Source organism: Sinocyclocheilus rhinocerous, unplaced genomic scaffold (assembly GCF_001515625.1).
Source record: "Sinocyclocheilus rhinocerous isolate Xijiao unplaced genomic scaffold, SAMN03320098_v1.1 scaffold1234, whole genome shotgun sequence".
Classification (NCBI taxonomy): domain Eukaryota; kingdom Metazoa; phylum Chordata; class Actinopteri; order Cypriniformes; family Cyprinidae; genus Sinocyclocheilus; species Sinocyclocheilus rhinocerous.
The window spans coordinates 504,457-518,760 of record NW_015656153.1 but is presented as its reverse complement, the minus strand read 5'-3'; the positions used below and the strand labels follow the sequence as shown (position 1 = coordinate 518,760).

The 14,304-nt window shown below is 35.7% G+C and overlaps 1 protein-coding gene across 5 annotated transcripts in view; it reads right to left on the bottom strand.

Annotated features, from left to right (window-relative positions):
• eml1 (EMAP like 1) overlaps positions 1-12,092 on the bottom strand; it is a 57,882-nt gene extending 45,790 nt beyond the window's left edge. For 4 of the 5 annotated variants that reach the window (XM_016526873.1, XM_016526874.1, XM_016526876.1 and 1 more), the window contains exon 1: positions 51-373. In XM_016526873.1, coding sequence (XP_016382359.1) covers positions 51-117 — 67 coding nt within the window. In that variant the 5' untranslated portion in view covers positions 118-373. Of the gene's footprint in view, positions 1-50; positions 374-11,941 lie in introns of those variants that run through there. The other variant, XM_016526875.1, reaches the window with a different exon arrangement.
• Between the last annotated feature and the right edge of the window lie 2,212 nt (positions 12,093-14,304).

Here is a 14,304-nt window from a genome sequence, read left to right as displayed (position 1 = left end):
ATAAGATGGACAAGTTCTCAGACTAAAGACAGAAAACATGATGAGTTTACCGTTGCAGAACTGCAGCAGTGAAGAGGTGTCATAGAGACTGCTGTAGCTGGAGAAGCCGTCCTCCATTCTCTTCCTCCCTTCTTCCCTTTCTCTGATAACTCCCTGTTACTTTCGCTGGCTGGCCACTGCAGCTCTCTGTCCATTCAACATCCAGTCTTCTTCTAGGGTCAGCCTGCCAGTGTCAATCACCATGGCAACCCATTCAAGCTCGCTAACTCAGACGCTCTCCTTGAATAGGACTCCAAAAAAAGACAGTCAAAATATTTTCTGAAGTTATAAAATGCTTGTCTTTTTGTGCACTTTTTCTTCTCCGGTTCTTTCTGTGGTGTTTTCCTGTGTGAGATCTCCAGAAGAAAAATAAGCCAGTCCAGGGCTTAAGCTCTCAGAGGAGTGTGTGCGAGTGTTGGGAGTGTGTGAGCGTTTGTGTAATGTCGAGGACACTCTGCTGAGCTTGTCTGTGAGTCCCGGTCAGACAGCGGAAAACGGACCAATCAGAGCGCAGGGGGTGGAGCCTCTCTCAAAACATAAACCCTCCCCCTCCAGCTGACTGAGACTCAACTCTGACACTGTAGGAAACAGAACGGTGCTGGAGAAATTAAGCAAGAAAAGATGACTTTGCTGCATTAGAGGTGTCCTAAAATAGAAACAAGTTGGTGTGAATCGATATTTAGAGTTGGCAAAGGGCTACTATTGATTAAGGGTATTTTTGTGTGTTTTTACACGCTGATTCAGAATGTAGTTGTACTTAAACTGCACACTGGAGTAAAGAGGATTATGACTGTTTGTGGCTGAGGCTAAATCTAAGCTTCCATGTTTCATGGAAGCAGGAAAGACGCTGTACTGAGAAAAACGTTAAAAAAAAAAATCATAAACAAAAACAAACATATCTACATTATCATTTTAAAAGTTTGGGGTCAGTAAGATTTTTTTTAAATGTTTTTTTAAAATAAGTCTCTTATACTCAGCAAGGATGCATTTATTTGATTAAAAATACAGTAAAAATAGTAGTATTGTGAAATATTATACCGTTTCAAATGACTGTTATTTAAATGAATATTTATAAAAATTTAATTTTTTCCTGTGTTGGCAAAGCAGACTTTTCAGCAGCCGCTACTCCAGTTACATAATTCCTCAGAAATCATTTTAATATGCTGATTTAGTCAAATAACATCTCTTATTATTATCAATGTTGAAAACAAATCTTGTGCTGCTTAATGTTTTTTGTAAACCGTGATACGTCTTTTCAGGATTTTTGTATGAATAGAAAGAGCACAAATTATTTGACAAAAATTGTAACAACATAAATGTCTATACTGTCACTTTTGATCAATTTAATACATCCTGAATTAAAGTATTAATTACAATAAAAAAACCATACTGACCCTAAATTTTTGAGCAATAGAAAAAAAATCATATACATATATGCAAATATACTTATTTATATTTTGAACTAAACAAGCTATACTAACAAAAGGCATCTATACACTGAAGTTATATTGAAGTATCTTTAAATAATGATGTATTATTTTTGTTTGCAATCAGAGCATTATTTGCGCTCACAAAGAACTTACTAAAAATGACCGACTTAGGTAGGGTTTACATGAACACTAAAACAATCAATAAAGTTAAAAATAACCACAATTTATATAACAAGGTGAAGTGATTAATGGCAATATTTGACAAAATATTTCAACAAAATGTAGCATCATAAATGAATCTTTTTTTCTAATCAGCTCATTTAAATGAATGACCTATTTAAACAAATTCACTAAAATTAATCAGATTTCCAAACGCTTCATATGAAATAGTAAGTGGATATTTTGGTAACACTTTATTTTAAGGTGTCCTTGTTACACATTACATGTACTTACTATTATAATAACAATAAATTATGCATAATTGCATGCAAGTAACCCTAAGTCAAACCCTAATCCTGACCCTCACCATATAGTGAATGTAGTTCATCAATATTACTCAGTACTTAAATGTACAATTACACTGTAACAAGGACACATTAAAATAAAATGTAAGTGATATTTTTGATTATATTCCCAGTTCACTCAGCTGTAAATGCAACGCAACAAAAATAGTGACATACTCTTGAGTTTTGTCATGCTACACCACAAGTAATCAGAAAAAAATAGCTACACTGCTACACTGTTTTAAAAAGCCGCTGTCATACTACTTTAAACTATTTGTAAGTTACCCCAACACTGCAGACAGTAAAGAAATAAAGCAGTGCTTCCCGCATGAGGAGGAAGGTTTTTGGGGACTTTTCCACATATGAGACACAATACATGACCTCACTTTCCACTCTTTATTCCACAATACAAACAAGCTTTCGGAGTAAAAATTAGAGCTAAACACTGACTATTCAACCCTTATCTGCCTTCAGACAGACAAAGCAGTCTGGACGACCATCAAAGAGAAACCAAGGTTGGCAGCGTGTATCTCAGTTTTGACTGTGGGTCGTCACAGGGGAAAACCTCTTTAAATTATTCAAGAGACAGGCGCATACGGTAGAATATGCATAAGAATGACGACGTGGCCAATATTTACACATCTTCAAACAGACAAAACACAGTCAAATGAAAAAAAAATAGGATAGAAAAGCTGCAAGAGCCTCTTTAAAGATTATTCTCCTGACCCCATCCCCCAACCTCAAATTATGGCAAGTGGAAGAGAGCTGTGTTAAATTGGATTTCTGGGGTTTCTGTGTCCAATTTGGCCATGGCTTTGCCTCAAAAGCCTAAAAAAAAATGAAATGATCCGAGGGGTGGATGATGAGACATTTTCATGTCCCACTGGTGTCTCTCTTTCTCTCTCTTGTCCCGAGGCCAGCAGTGCTGCTTGAATCTGGCATCAGAGAGCCTATAGTGTTCATTCTTAGACCCCATAACAGTGCTGACACTGCCACTTCTGTCTGTCCCGCTAAAGATCAAATCAAGGATTAGCCCCAGAAGGCAGCCATCCATTTTTCCTGCATTCTTTTTTACATGATGTCTCTTCCTCTGAAATCATTAAAAAAGGGACCTTTGATCATGTCAATTAATTGTTTTCATATTCAGTTTGCGATTTTAATGCCATTGCACTAGTAATACATAATATATGTGTTACTACATAATACATTTTTATTTTATAACGTAATTAAATACAGTCAATATTTAGCATGTTCATAAAGGATTTCTGGTTTTATTTTTAGTTAGAAACAAATTGAGCCAGTGCATAACAATATAAAGTGCTCAAAAAAAGTTTTGTCTTGTCCTGAATCATGATGGTAAGCCTACAGTAATGGTTTACATTTATTAGCTGTCTTCTTTGAGAAATTTCAAGCTTCTGTCATTCACCGTTCTGTGTTTAAGTCATTTCTAACTCACAGTGATTTTTTTTATTCCTAAAAACTTTGCTTCATACAGTAAAAGTTTTTAATCAAGTACAAAACAGTATAAAATAAAATAAAATAAAATACAAAACAGTGCCTATAATAGTGATTTATATTCTGAGCTGTCACAGCTGCTCTGATGTGGTGATCACATGGTCAGTCGTGGCCTAATGGTTAGAGAGTTGGACTCGTAACCCAAAGGTTGCGGGTTCGAGTCTCGTACTGGCAGGGATTGTAGGTGGGGGGAGTGAATGTACAGCGCTCTCTCCCACCTTCAATACCATGACTGAGATGCCCTTGAGCAAGGCACTGAAACCCCAATTGCTCCCCGGGCGCCGCAGCAAAAAATGGCTGCCCACTGCTCCGGGTGTGTGTTCACTGCTGTGTGTGTGCACTTTGGATGGGATAAATGCAGAGCACTAATTCTGAGTATGGGTCACCATACTTGGCCACATGTCACGTCACTTTCACATGAAATGTCAAATCATCAGATGCATCCATGCATGAAGCATTTTGTCATAAAAAAGCTGATGTAAATTTTAATATATATATATATATACACATACACTTTTAACAGCAATAGTGAAAACATTAGCAATACAGAAAAAATGTGAAACTACTCTATTCATATTGATATTCTATGATTCTCAAATTTTGATTTTCTAAGATTTCCTTTCTATTATTTGACTTTTACTGGTGACATTCTATCATTTTGCTATAGAACAGCACAAGCACTTTTTGATGATTTTTTTGGCGTCGACTGCCTGCGTGTTAATCGAGACAAATATAGTCCAGTGGTGGTGCTGTGAGATTAGAGAGTGCACAGACCCCTGGAGAGAGACACCAGCTGGGGGAAGGGAGAGAGGCTGGGAGAAGCACTTCATCATCTCTGTGTAAGTCTGGGGATCCCTCGGGTGGCAGCCGAACAGTGCTACAGTACACCCTCCTATTGTTCTCCAATTATGCTGGCTGCACCTTTTTCATTCAAACACATATGCACACACTTAAACAAACACAAAATGATACACACATATGCATCATAAAGGAGCTTCTTGGGGATTAGCTATATTCGGCACCTGACATAGTTCCAGTTTTTTTTTGTAAGGAAAATTATACTGTATAATACAGGGGTGCCCAACCCTGCTCCTGGCGATGACTGTCCTGCAAAGTTCAGCTCCAACCCTAATCAAACACACCTGAAGCAACTAATTAGGGTCTTCAGGATCACTTAAAAATTAAAGGCAGGTGTCTTTGATTAGAGTTGGAGCTAAACTTTGCAGAACAGTCGATCGCCAAGAGCAGGGTTGGGCACCCCTGCTTTAAGTGAACTTTACATCAGACCGACTGAAAGGGAACTAGGAAGCACTGCCTCTAAACCTACAGTGAGTCAAGATTATACACAAACAAGAAGAGTAGCAATCTATCCACTGCTCCTATCCACTGTATCCATCTGCTCCAGAGAATTTTTTTATATTAAAAATAAAATAAATGTATTAAATTTTGTAAAATAATTTATTTGTTTTATTCATTTTTATTTAGGTTTTTTTTGTTAAAATTTTTGTTTTAATTTAATTTTTATGCTGAAAACCAGAAAATAATTTTCCAAGTAACCTACAAATGCAAAACTACACGGCCTTGCAGATCTACATACAAAGGAACCACATTTTGTGGCATTTAGTTCAAGCTAGCTATTGTTAAATAATATTACAATAATAGTATACAACAATCTGCCTACTGTACATGAAAAATGGCATTAATGTTTGCAATCAGCTGACATTTTTCCTCCTCCAGTAGAACTACAACTGCATTAATGGCATAGTCATAAGCAATGTCAGGAGGTTGTGTTGATAATCTCAGGGTAATAGACTTTGCAATCAGCTGACATTTTTCCTCCTCCAGTAGAACTACAACTGCATTAATGGCATGTCATAAGCAATGTCAGGAGGTTGTGTTGATAATCTCAGGGTAATAGACCATGCCAGTGCCTGAGGTTTAGACTAAAATAGCATCTGCACCTTTCTCTGCTCCAATGCCTATTAGTGAATTAACATTCACATGAAGTGCAGACTCAACCAGCTCATTAAAAGATCTTACATGTGCAAGCTTCTTATTATATAACGACTTATTATCATACATATTGTGAATGAATAATGACTCTTTATGAAGGGATGACATAATCCCTAGTGACACTGAAATCTCTGTACAGGTCAATTGAAAAAAAAATGCTCTAATGAAGTTGACACTTTCTGAATCTCTCTATTCTTAGTGTTTGAAACAAAACTCTGAGCAGCTACTTTTGGATACTAGATAATCTCATGTTAGGTTAGCCATGTTTATTATGACTGTCACCACCTAGCAACAGCATCGGCCACACAGCCCTCACACAGCCATCAGTCTGAACATTTAACAGCAAAATAGATATACTTCTGTCATTAAATATCATATCGCATGCAATAAAATTAGATAATGATTTATAATAACTTACATTAATACTTCATTAACCAACATTCGTAAACTATAATACGTAACAGACCATTAGTTGGCTTGATTGGCAGTGAAATGGCCCTCAGCTAAACAATGGGTAAATACCTATCAGTATTTCTTTATTATATAATATTAATATTAATATAATATTAAGGTACAAGATTATTGGTATGTTGAAAATTCAGTTTTGCAGTCACAGGAATGAACTGTATTTTAAAAATATATTAAAATAGAAAACAGTTATTTTAAACTGTAATATAATTTTACAATATTACCGTTTTACTGTATTTTTTAATTAATTAAATTCAGCCTTGGTGAAGATAAGAGTCTTCCTTGTATCCTTATAAACCACCCAAACCATTACAAACACACACACACGCATTTGATAGGATAAACAAGAATCGCAGATCTATAACAAAGCACCGCTATGGATCTGCGATTCTTATCCTATCAAGTGCATAATTCTCCTGTCATTTCTCCCTCATATTCATAATTCTTTATGTGACTCTTTCTGTCTCACGTTCATTCTTTCTATCTATCCTACAGTTATCTGCTCCTGAACAGGGATCATCTGCTTTTGAGATTGAAATAGCACTTATGGGCTGTGAAAACAGTTCAGATCCAACTGAGAATCCAGGCATCAAAATGACAGAATCGCAGACAGACAGTGTGATCGATATGAGTGCAACTCACCACTGCTCTAAATCTAATCAGTTACCATCATGAGTCAAACAATGTTGGTCAAGCCACGGTGACATCATTTAAATGACATCATACACAACTGTGGTTAATTTGTCCAATGAAAGCATACCGGATTAGTGGAAAGAAAAAGATCAGCAGAATTAGCTAATCAGCTTCCCAGAAACATTACAAGCGAGACTGAAATATTGCATCTTATATCACAACTTTTGAACATTATACACATTTTTAATTTTGCAGTATTATTACTGTCACAATTCCACATATTCGCAACAAACAAACACAAAGCCAGGCGACCAACATTCGATCACGTAATCTACATTTCCACAAGCTTTTGGAAGCAATCAAAATCAACAAAAGTGCAATGATATACAAGTGCTATAACAAGTCTCAGGTAGCTTAACGCAGTACACGTAGCAAGGTTTTTTTAAATAATATAATAAATAAAAAGAAAACAGATAGAATAGAAAAAGAATAGAGCAAGCTATTGTTAGAGGTCTTTTTTTGCTTTTGTTAATTGTATAATAAATGAAAAGAAAACAGATAGAATACAAAAAGATAAGAAAGCTAGAGTTATTTTTTATTTTTTTTATATATAAAAGAAAAGATTGATTAGTGAAATTAAAGAATGATTTAATAAAAAATGAGAATGATTAGTGTCTCTAATTGGCTTGTTTAACTAAGCCCTCAAAACACTTCTTATTTACTGGTACAGTATTGAATGATTTGTAGATTATATTTAATAGTTTACACTTTGCAAAAACGTTTGCAGTTAGATTTAATATTACATTCTTAAGGACTCTATACTTGCATTTCTTTTCGGGAGCACTAGTGGTCCTAAAAAAATAGGAACAGACACCTTCTGATCAATGACAGAAATGAACCTTCCCATTGATATTTGACTCCTTAAAGGTTTTTTTTAACCTTTGTAATGCCATTTTTCTAACTTTATTAAATGTATGTCATCTTTTGTGGCAAAAACGTTACATTTGTAAAATTGTATCAAAATTTTTAATTAAACAATAAATTCAATTAAAATAAATTGAAAAAAATTAAAAAGAATAAGTAACCAGTCAAATGAAATCAGCATCAACAATTCATCTTTGCATGGCACAGAAGAGCACAAATGTGGCATTAAGGAATATTTACAGAATTTTTGACAAGACTCAGAGGTGGCATTTAATGCATCTCATAATAACAATGTTATGAGGTTAATGTTTTAAATATAAAGTTTTGAATATAGAAATTTAAATTATTTAAATGACTCAATTTATACTTTAAAAATGAAACTGAAACCGCCAGTAGGTGGCAGCAAGTCACTGTCTTTGTCACTGAATCTTTCATTCAATCGATTCGTTCAAACGGCTGATTCATTTAGGAACGAAGCAAGTGACTCTCTTTATGAATGGGTCATTGAATCATTGACTCACTAGATTTGTTCAAAAGCAAAGATTCATTCATAAACTAAACAGCGCTGTGTCAAAGACTATAGATGCGCAGCGGCTCAGCTGTGACTTTGTTTTTGAACTATATTTTTGTTGAGGAAATAGAGCAAAATAGACAACAGTATTCCTAAAATGTAAGTCACTTAATATTAACTTTTGTATAAAATCAAAAATGTATAAAACTGTTGTATAAATTCAATTTCACATTTGCAAACTCTTTTCATAATAATTAAAAAGCTGTTACCCTTAGTTACTTCCTTAGTTCATTGCGATCTCACATTTTCCATTTTAATGAATGAAGTTCTCTACACTGCACACTGAATCTATTATTTACATCGTCTCTACACTTTGTTTGTTACAATGAATGACACAAACTGTAGTCTGCTTTCACGATCTGTGCTGTGATCAAGCAGGACGCGCAACGATAGAGAAGCATTTCTATTGGCTGCAGTCTGCAGGTAGGCTATTATGGAAAAAGACGCATTGCACAGCGAACCATAAACACAGCGCTACGTTTATGTGCAGAACTAGGTTCGCTTTCGTAGCCTTTTGAATGGATAAAATACAGAAATCACTTTAATTTCCAAACTGCCAATAACATGACTAGTTCACTGGTCAAACCAATTAGTGGGCCGTTCAAAATACAGGGCTCATAAATCACATTGCTCTAATGGGATCTTAATGGGGTAGATCAAAATTAAGTAGGAGTGCTTTTCTCCACAGTGTGAACCCGCTAGCTTTTACTGGGACTTCACATTACCAGTCTCAGATTGTCAGGATTACTTTGGTCGATCAATATACTATCTTGAATAACTCTGCCCACCAACACTAAGAAGCTGAAATTGCATTACAGATGGAGATGCTCCTCCCCAGACCAGACCAGATGAGTTAAGTCATTATATAAAAATACCCTTGAAATGGAAAATACAGCATGATTTTCAACATGACAATACACAGTGCCTCAAGGCCAACATGACAGAGGTTTGAAAAGTAAACTGTAACGGCACAAGCTGCATTACTTAGGGATTCTCCAAGTCTGAAATTATTTTTGTTATCTCATCCCTTATGACAAGCGAAACAAGGGTGGGGCAGTAAAACAGTGAGAAATGCTTATTTTCTCACCTGCCAAAATAGAAACAAATGAACGTTGCTGTATGTTTGTAACATCTCCACAACTGTCAGCTCTCATAAAGGATACATCACATATAGTGAGTGTTAATGTCCTCTTAAGGCCCAAGCCTTACTCACCCATTGAGTTCAGATGACCAGACCATGGTCGTGTCCTTCATAGAGAGCACCTCTACTTATACCATTCTGTCATGTCATGCATCAGTACGGCACGCAGTTCAACTAAACACAACTAAATGTCATTCTGCCACAATATAATTCTCCTTTGTTATGAATTATATGACCTTTTAGCAGGTGGGCGTAGTGTGTGTGCCATCGCTACTGTAAATAGCTGAACAGTGACACCTTGTGGTTTACTTAGAGCATGCACGTAATGCAACCATTGTGGGAGAAAAAAATATATACTGTTGTAAAGTAAACAAATCATCTATTTTATTTAAACTATGGGCACTTTTGTCCCTGTAGACTACAAACAAACTCTAGACTAAAACACACTGTCGAAAATTTGTTTGTGTACTAAAAATGACCAACAATGAATGTATATGGATCACTGAGGAATTCTGTTATTTTTGATACACTATCAATATTTGCAGTTGCAAATTGTTCAGACAGCATTATATGGTGGAAAAGACATTGAAGCCATTTTTTGAGGAAAAAGACTGTACCTGTTGTCTGTCTTGCTAAGGCTAATATCATAGCTATAGCATTTCATTTTATTTATGTGAAATAAATACAGCATTAACAATACATTCTGCCACGTTTTTTGAAAATTGCTCCTTGACTGGAGATGACACACAATAATAATTTAAATGTAATATTTACCTTGATTGTTCTCTGTATTTTCACAGATACTGCGTCATATTTAACCAACCCTTACCAAAAAGTAGTATACTTCAAGTTTATTTTAGTAAGTATACTTAAGTAAAGTTCAAGTATATTATTAAGTATACTTTCCTATTTTTAGTTTAAAAGAAGTATACTAATAGCACACTTGAATAAACTTATTTTTCGTAAGGGAAAGCATGCTCTTCGGTGACACTTTCGGGAAAAAAAGAAGAAACGTTTGTTGTGGAAATTACGCAAAAACTAGGAGACCGTCGTATTTATAAAAATAAATAAATAACTTGAATAAATGTATTTCTAACAACATTTTTCCCACTTGTTTAGAGCGACGTAATTTTTAATGTGATAATTCTCGACAAGTTTGAAATATTGTACTGGACTACATTGCTTTTAATTATGACTGAGAAGTAACAATCGGTGTACATTAAAGTAGCAAATGTCGTTCTGATATTATGTGCGCGTGTCAAAATCAGATTGTTTATTTAGTGCAAAGCCTGCAGTTAATTTGGGACATTTTAAGATGCAGTCAGTGGAAACAAATGGCCTCCTGTTACACAGAGGCCCAATCATTATACAAAGTGGCTTCATTAAACTCTGAGCTTCATTAAACAAAGACGTTCTTCACAATTATGAAAGGGATTCCAAAGTGCATCCTAATTAATTAGTTCTGTAAACAGCTCAAGGTTATCTGTTTATGTGCTGTCTCATGACTGGGAATTACTGCACAACTTTTCTCAGGAGATTCAAAAACAAAACTGAGAAGCACAGGCTACTTTATAGTTAAGTTATTGATATTATATTTAACTCACTCATCTTGATTTCCTGATATAACATATATGGGAAGACACAAATAAGTTAAATGGCTCAGAAACAGCTTTTCTGAGACTATTAATAAGCACAGACTAAAAAATATACTAAAATGTAGCAACCTGTATTACTAATATTACAATCTAGCAGCACACTTACTGGATGGTGTTGAGACACTCTCACTACTCAGAACCTACGTTTTTAAACTCTGATATATGCGAATATCTGTGCATGCCAGATTCCTAACTTCAGATAGAGCTGGCCTTGGCAAATACATAACAGCAATGAGTTATTCCACGTGACTACTGATAACACCCACATAAATTTGGAAAAGAATGCATTGACTTAATTCCCATAACAAACCTTCAAATATTAAACATTGTTATGGCATAATCTTCATAGCTGGAGGCATTCGTGACAAAAAAAGAATGACACAAACCATTTCATTGCAAATCGCTGGCAATTTAGCCACTAATATGCTTTTTAAATGTGAGTTTACTATATAACAGAACCAAATACAGCCATTCTTTCTTAAGACTTCAGTGTTAACTGGGTTAGTATAATGCTTTAGCAGGTAAAATGCCTGGTAAACAGTATTGTTCCTCGCACCAGGAGGGAGAAGGTCTATTTATATCTGATTGTTTTCACTGTGCAGACAGCCAGCCACCATTCAGACTTTTCTAGGCTCTGCTCTATGTGAGGGAAATGATCCCTTCAAGCGTGTCTTATGTTTATATATGTTATAAATGCACTGCCATGAAGACACCCAAGCGGGAAGCGCATATCCACACGGCACTGTTGTAAATAACAGCTGCAGCAGTGTTCAGCTGTGATGTATGATCCAGATAAATTATTTGTGGAGGCTATAACACATACTTTGCAACAGACACACACATAGAACTGAAGCACATTTTGTAAAATGATAGTCTCTCCCTTAAGATGTCCAATGACAGAGATGGTCGGCCTGAAAGCAGCCATATATGGCTAAAACCTTTGCACTCTCATCAAGCAGAATATGAGAACATATTTGCAGGATGAGTTGTCAGCATGGAGCCAGGCCAAAACAGTATAAATCCAAAATTCCCTGACACTGGATACTCACCCATCGGAAGCCCCTCACAGTCTGACATTATGGAGTAAAGTGGAAAACTCTCTCTGAATGGATAGTGTCCAAAACAAAACTCTGACGATGAAACAAACGGCTCTTTGAGATTGCGTACACCATCCGACCTCTCTGCTTCTGCCCTCGCTGGCCAGCTGAGAACCATGGGATGCAAAGAATGCATATCAAGCACTCATGGCCCCGGCCACTATTGGACGATAAATATGTTTACACCCTCCCTCTTTCCTCTGGGGGCAATCCATTTAATCTGACCGGCCTGCTACACTGAGAGGCTCCATTACCGGATACAAATGCTGTCACTCTAGCTATTTTGAAGCCAGATGAACCCATCCAACCCTAAATTTAACAGTGGCTACGACAGCTATTTGAAGTTTCATTTCTTGTTCTAAAATAGAAACAAAGAAAAAAGACAATATTTTATGTAATGCCTGTATTGTTGTATCAATATCACATGTGTATCATTAAGTTTTATAAGTAATCTTAAATCACTGTTATATGGGGATATTTCATTGTGTGAATATTGTTGGAATTATGATGGAATAATAATCATCATCACCACCACTACAAGCATCATCATCGTCATTGTTGTTGTTGTTGTTTTTAGTATTATTATTTTATATAAGAATTATTATTATTATTACATTGGCTGCCACTTTCCATATTTTACATAAAACTCAAAATGTGTTTATTCAAAATGTGTTTGATGACTCAAAATAATGGAGCAAGTTGCTTTTATTATTACAAACAATTGTGGTAGCTTGTGGTATTCACCAGTCAGATATGTATCATTAAGTTCATTCAGAATTTAAAAGTAATCTTAAAGGGATATTTCACCCAAAAATTTTATTTCTGTCATTCCTTATCATTTACTCACCCTCAAGTTGTCCCAAACCTGTATGAGTTTCTTTCTTCTGTTGAGCACAAAAGAAGATATTTTAAGTAATGTTAGTAACCAAGCAGTTGACGGTAGCCATTGACTTCCATAGTATGGAAAAATTACTATGGAAGTCAATGGCTATCGTCAACTGTTTGGTTTCCAATAGGTTTTTTTTTTTCAAAATATCATTTTTGGGTGAATTATCCCTTTGAATTTTAAATAAGAAAGAAAGAAAGAAAGACAGAAAGAAAGCTTATTTGACAGATTGATACTCCACTTTATACAGTGAGTGTATTGGGACCACAGTTGGCAAGTACACCACCAGGTGGCACTGTTGTAGCAAAGTTACATTTAAGCTCTCAGTTGATTTTTTTATTTGGTTGCTTTTGGATTTTTCCTTGAAATGGAAAACACACTGAGAACTAATAGGCTATTCTGAACGTTTTAATTCACATAAAGTGATAAAGGCAAATGAATTTTGTGCTTCCTAGCCGTTTTCATCTTATGTACCACCACAACCCCATCAACACATAGCCTACTCCTTCATTGACACAAACCTGAAATGTGTTCCCTTCAACTTATATTATTCTTGACATCGCTTAGCATTATCATTAATGTCAATTAAAAATATAACAATACTGTGGGTGAAAAACTGACACACCATGCACATTTACAAAACTTGCACACATTGCACATATCATATTATTTTCTCTCCTTAAAATGCACTATTGTTTTTCTGTTTTATAAGTTTCACAAAGCACAATCAAAATCCTTACAAGTGCTTCCTGGAACCTGCTTTAGTCCCCCCAGTGTATTTGGACCCCTGTTTAAAAACCACTGAATTAATTGACATTATTGGCATTTTGAATTTATGATTTGGAATCTTTTAAAAGGTGTTTTGATATTTTTAGATTTGCCTCTAACTGATCAACATCACATGTATTTCGCATTTTAGAGAGTTCACGACAGGTTACTGTAAACTATGCCAAGTGTTTGACTTTCAAATATATGTTTGCTTTGGGGGAGTCTCTCTGAAAACACCGAAGGTCAATCTTAGGTCCCCATCAATGCCTTGGTAAGTTTACAACTGGGGTTTTCAGAGTTGCCAGATTACTTCTGAGCTCTTTCTGTATTGTTTAGGATATAATGTCAGGAACCTACATAAGAAAGTCATTTACATGGCTCTGAATCAGTTGTCTTTGGCTCAGTCCCCATTCTCTGCTGGACTTCTGTAGACCCTTTGAGACCTCCACATGGTTGAATCCTTATTTGCAAAAGAGCGTGGGGGGCTCACTCTCTCCAAACGTAACTTCACCCCTATGTCAAAACCAACCTCCAAACATAACCTCAACCACCACCTCCAACAGTAACCCATCCAGCCCCACAGAGTTTGGATCAGTCCTGTTGTTTTCTCAGAGTAATCGCTGAAAATTACTTTTACTGCTCTAATGTACTCCTGAAACAC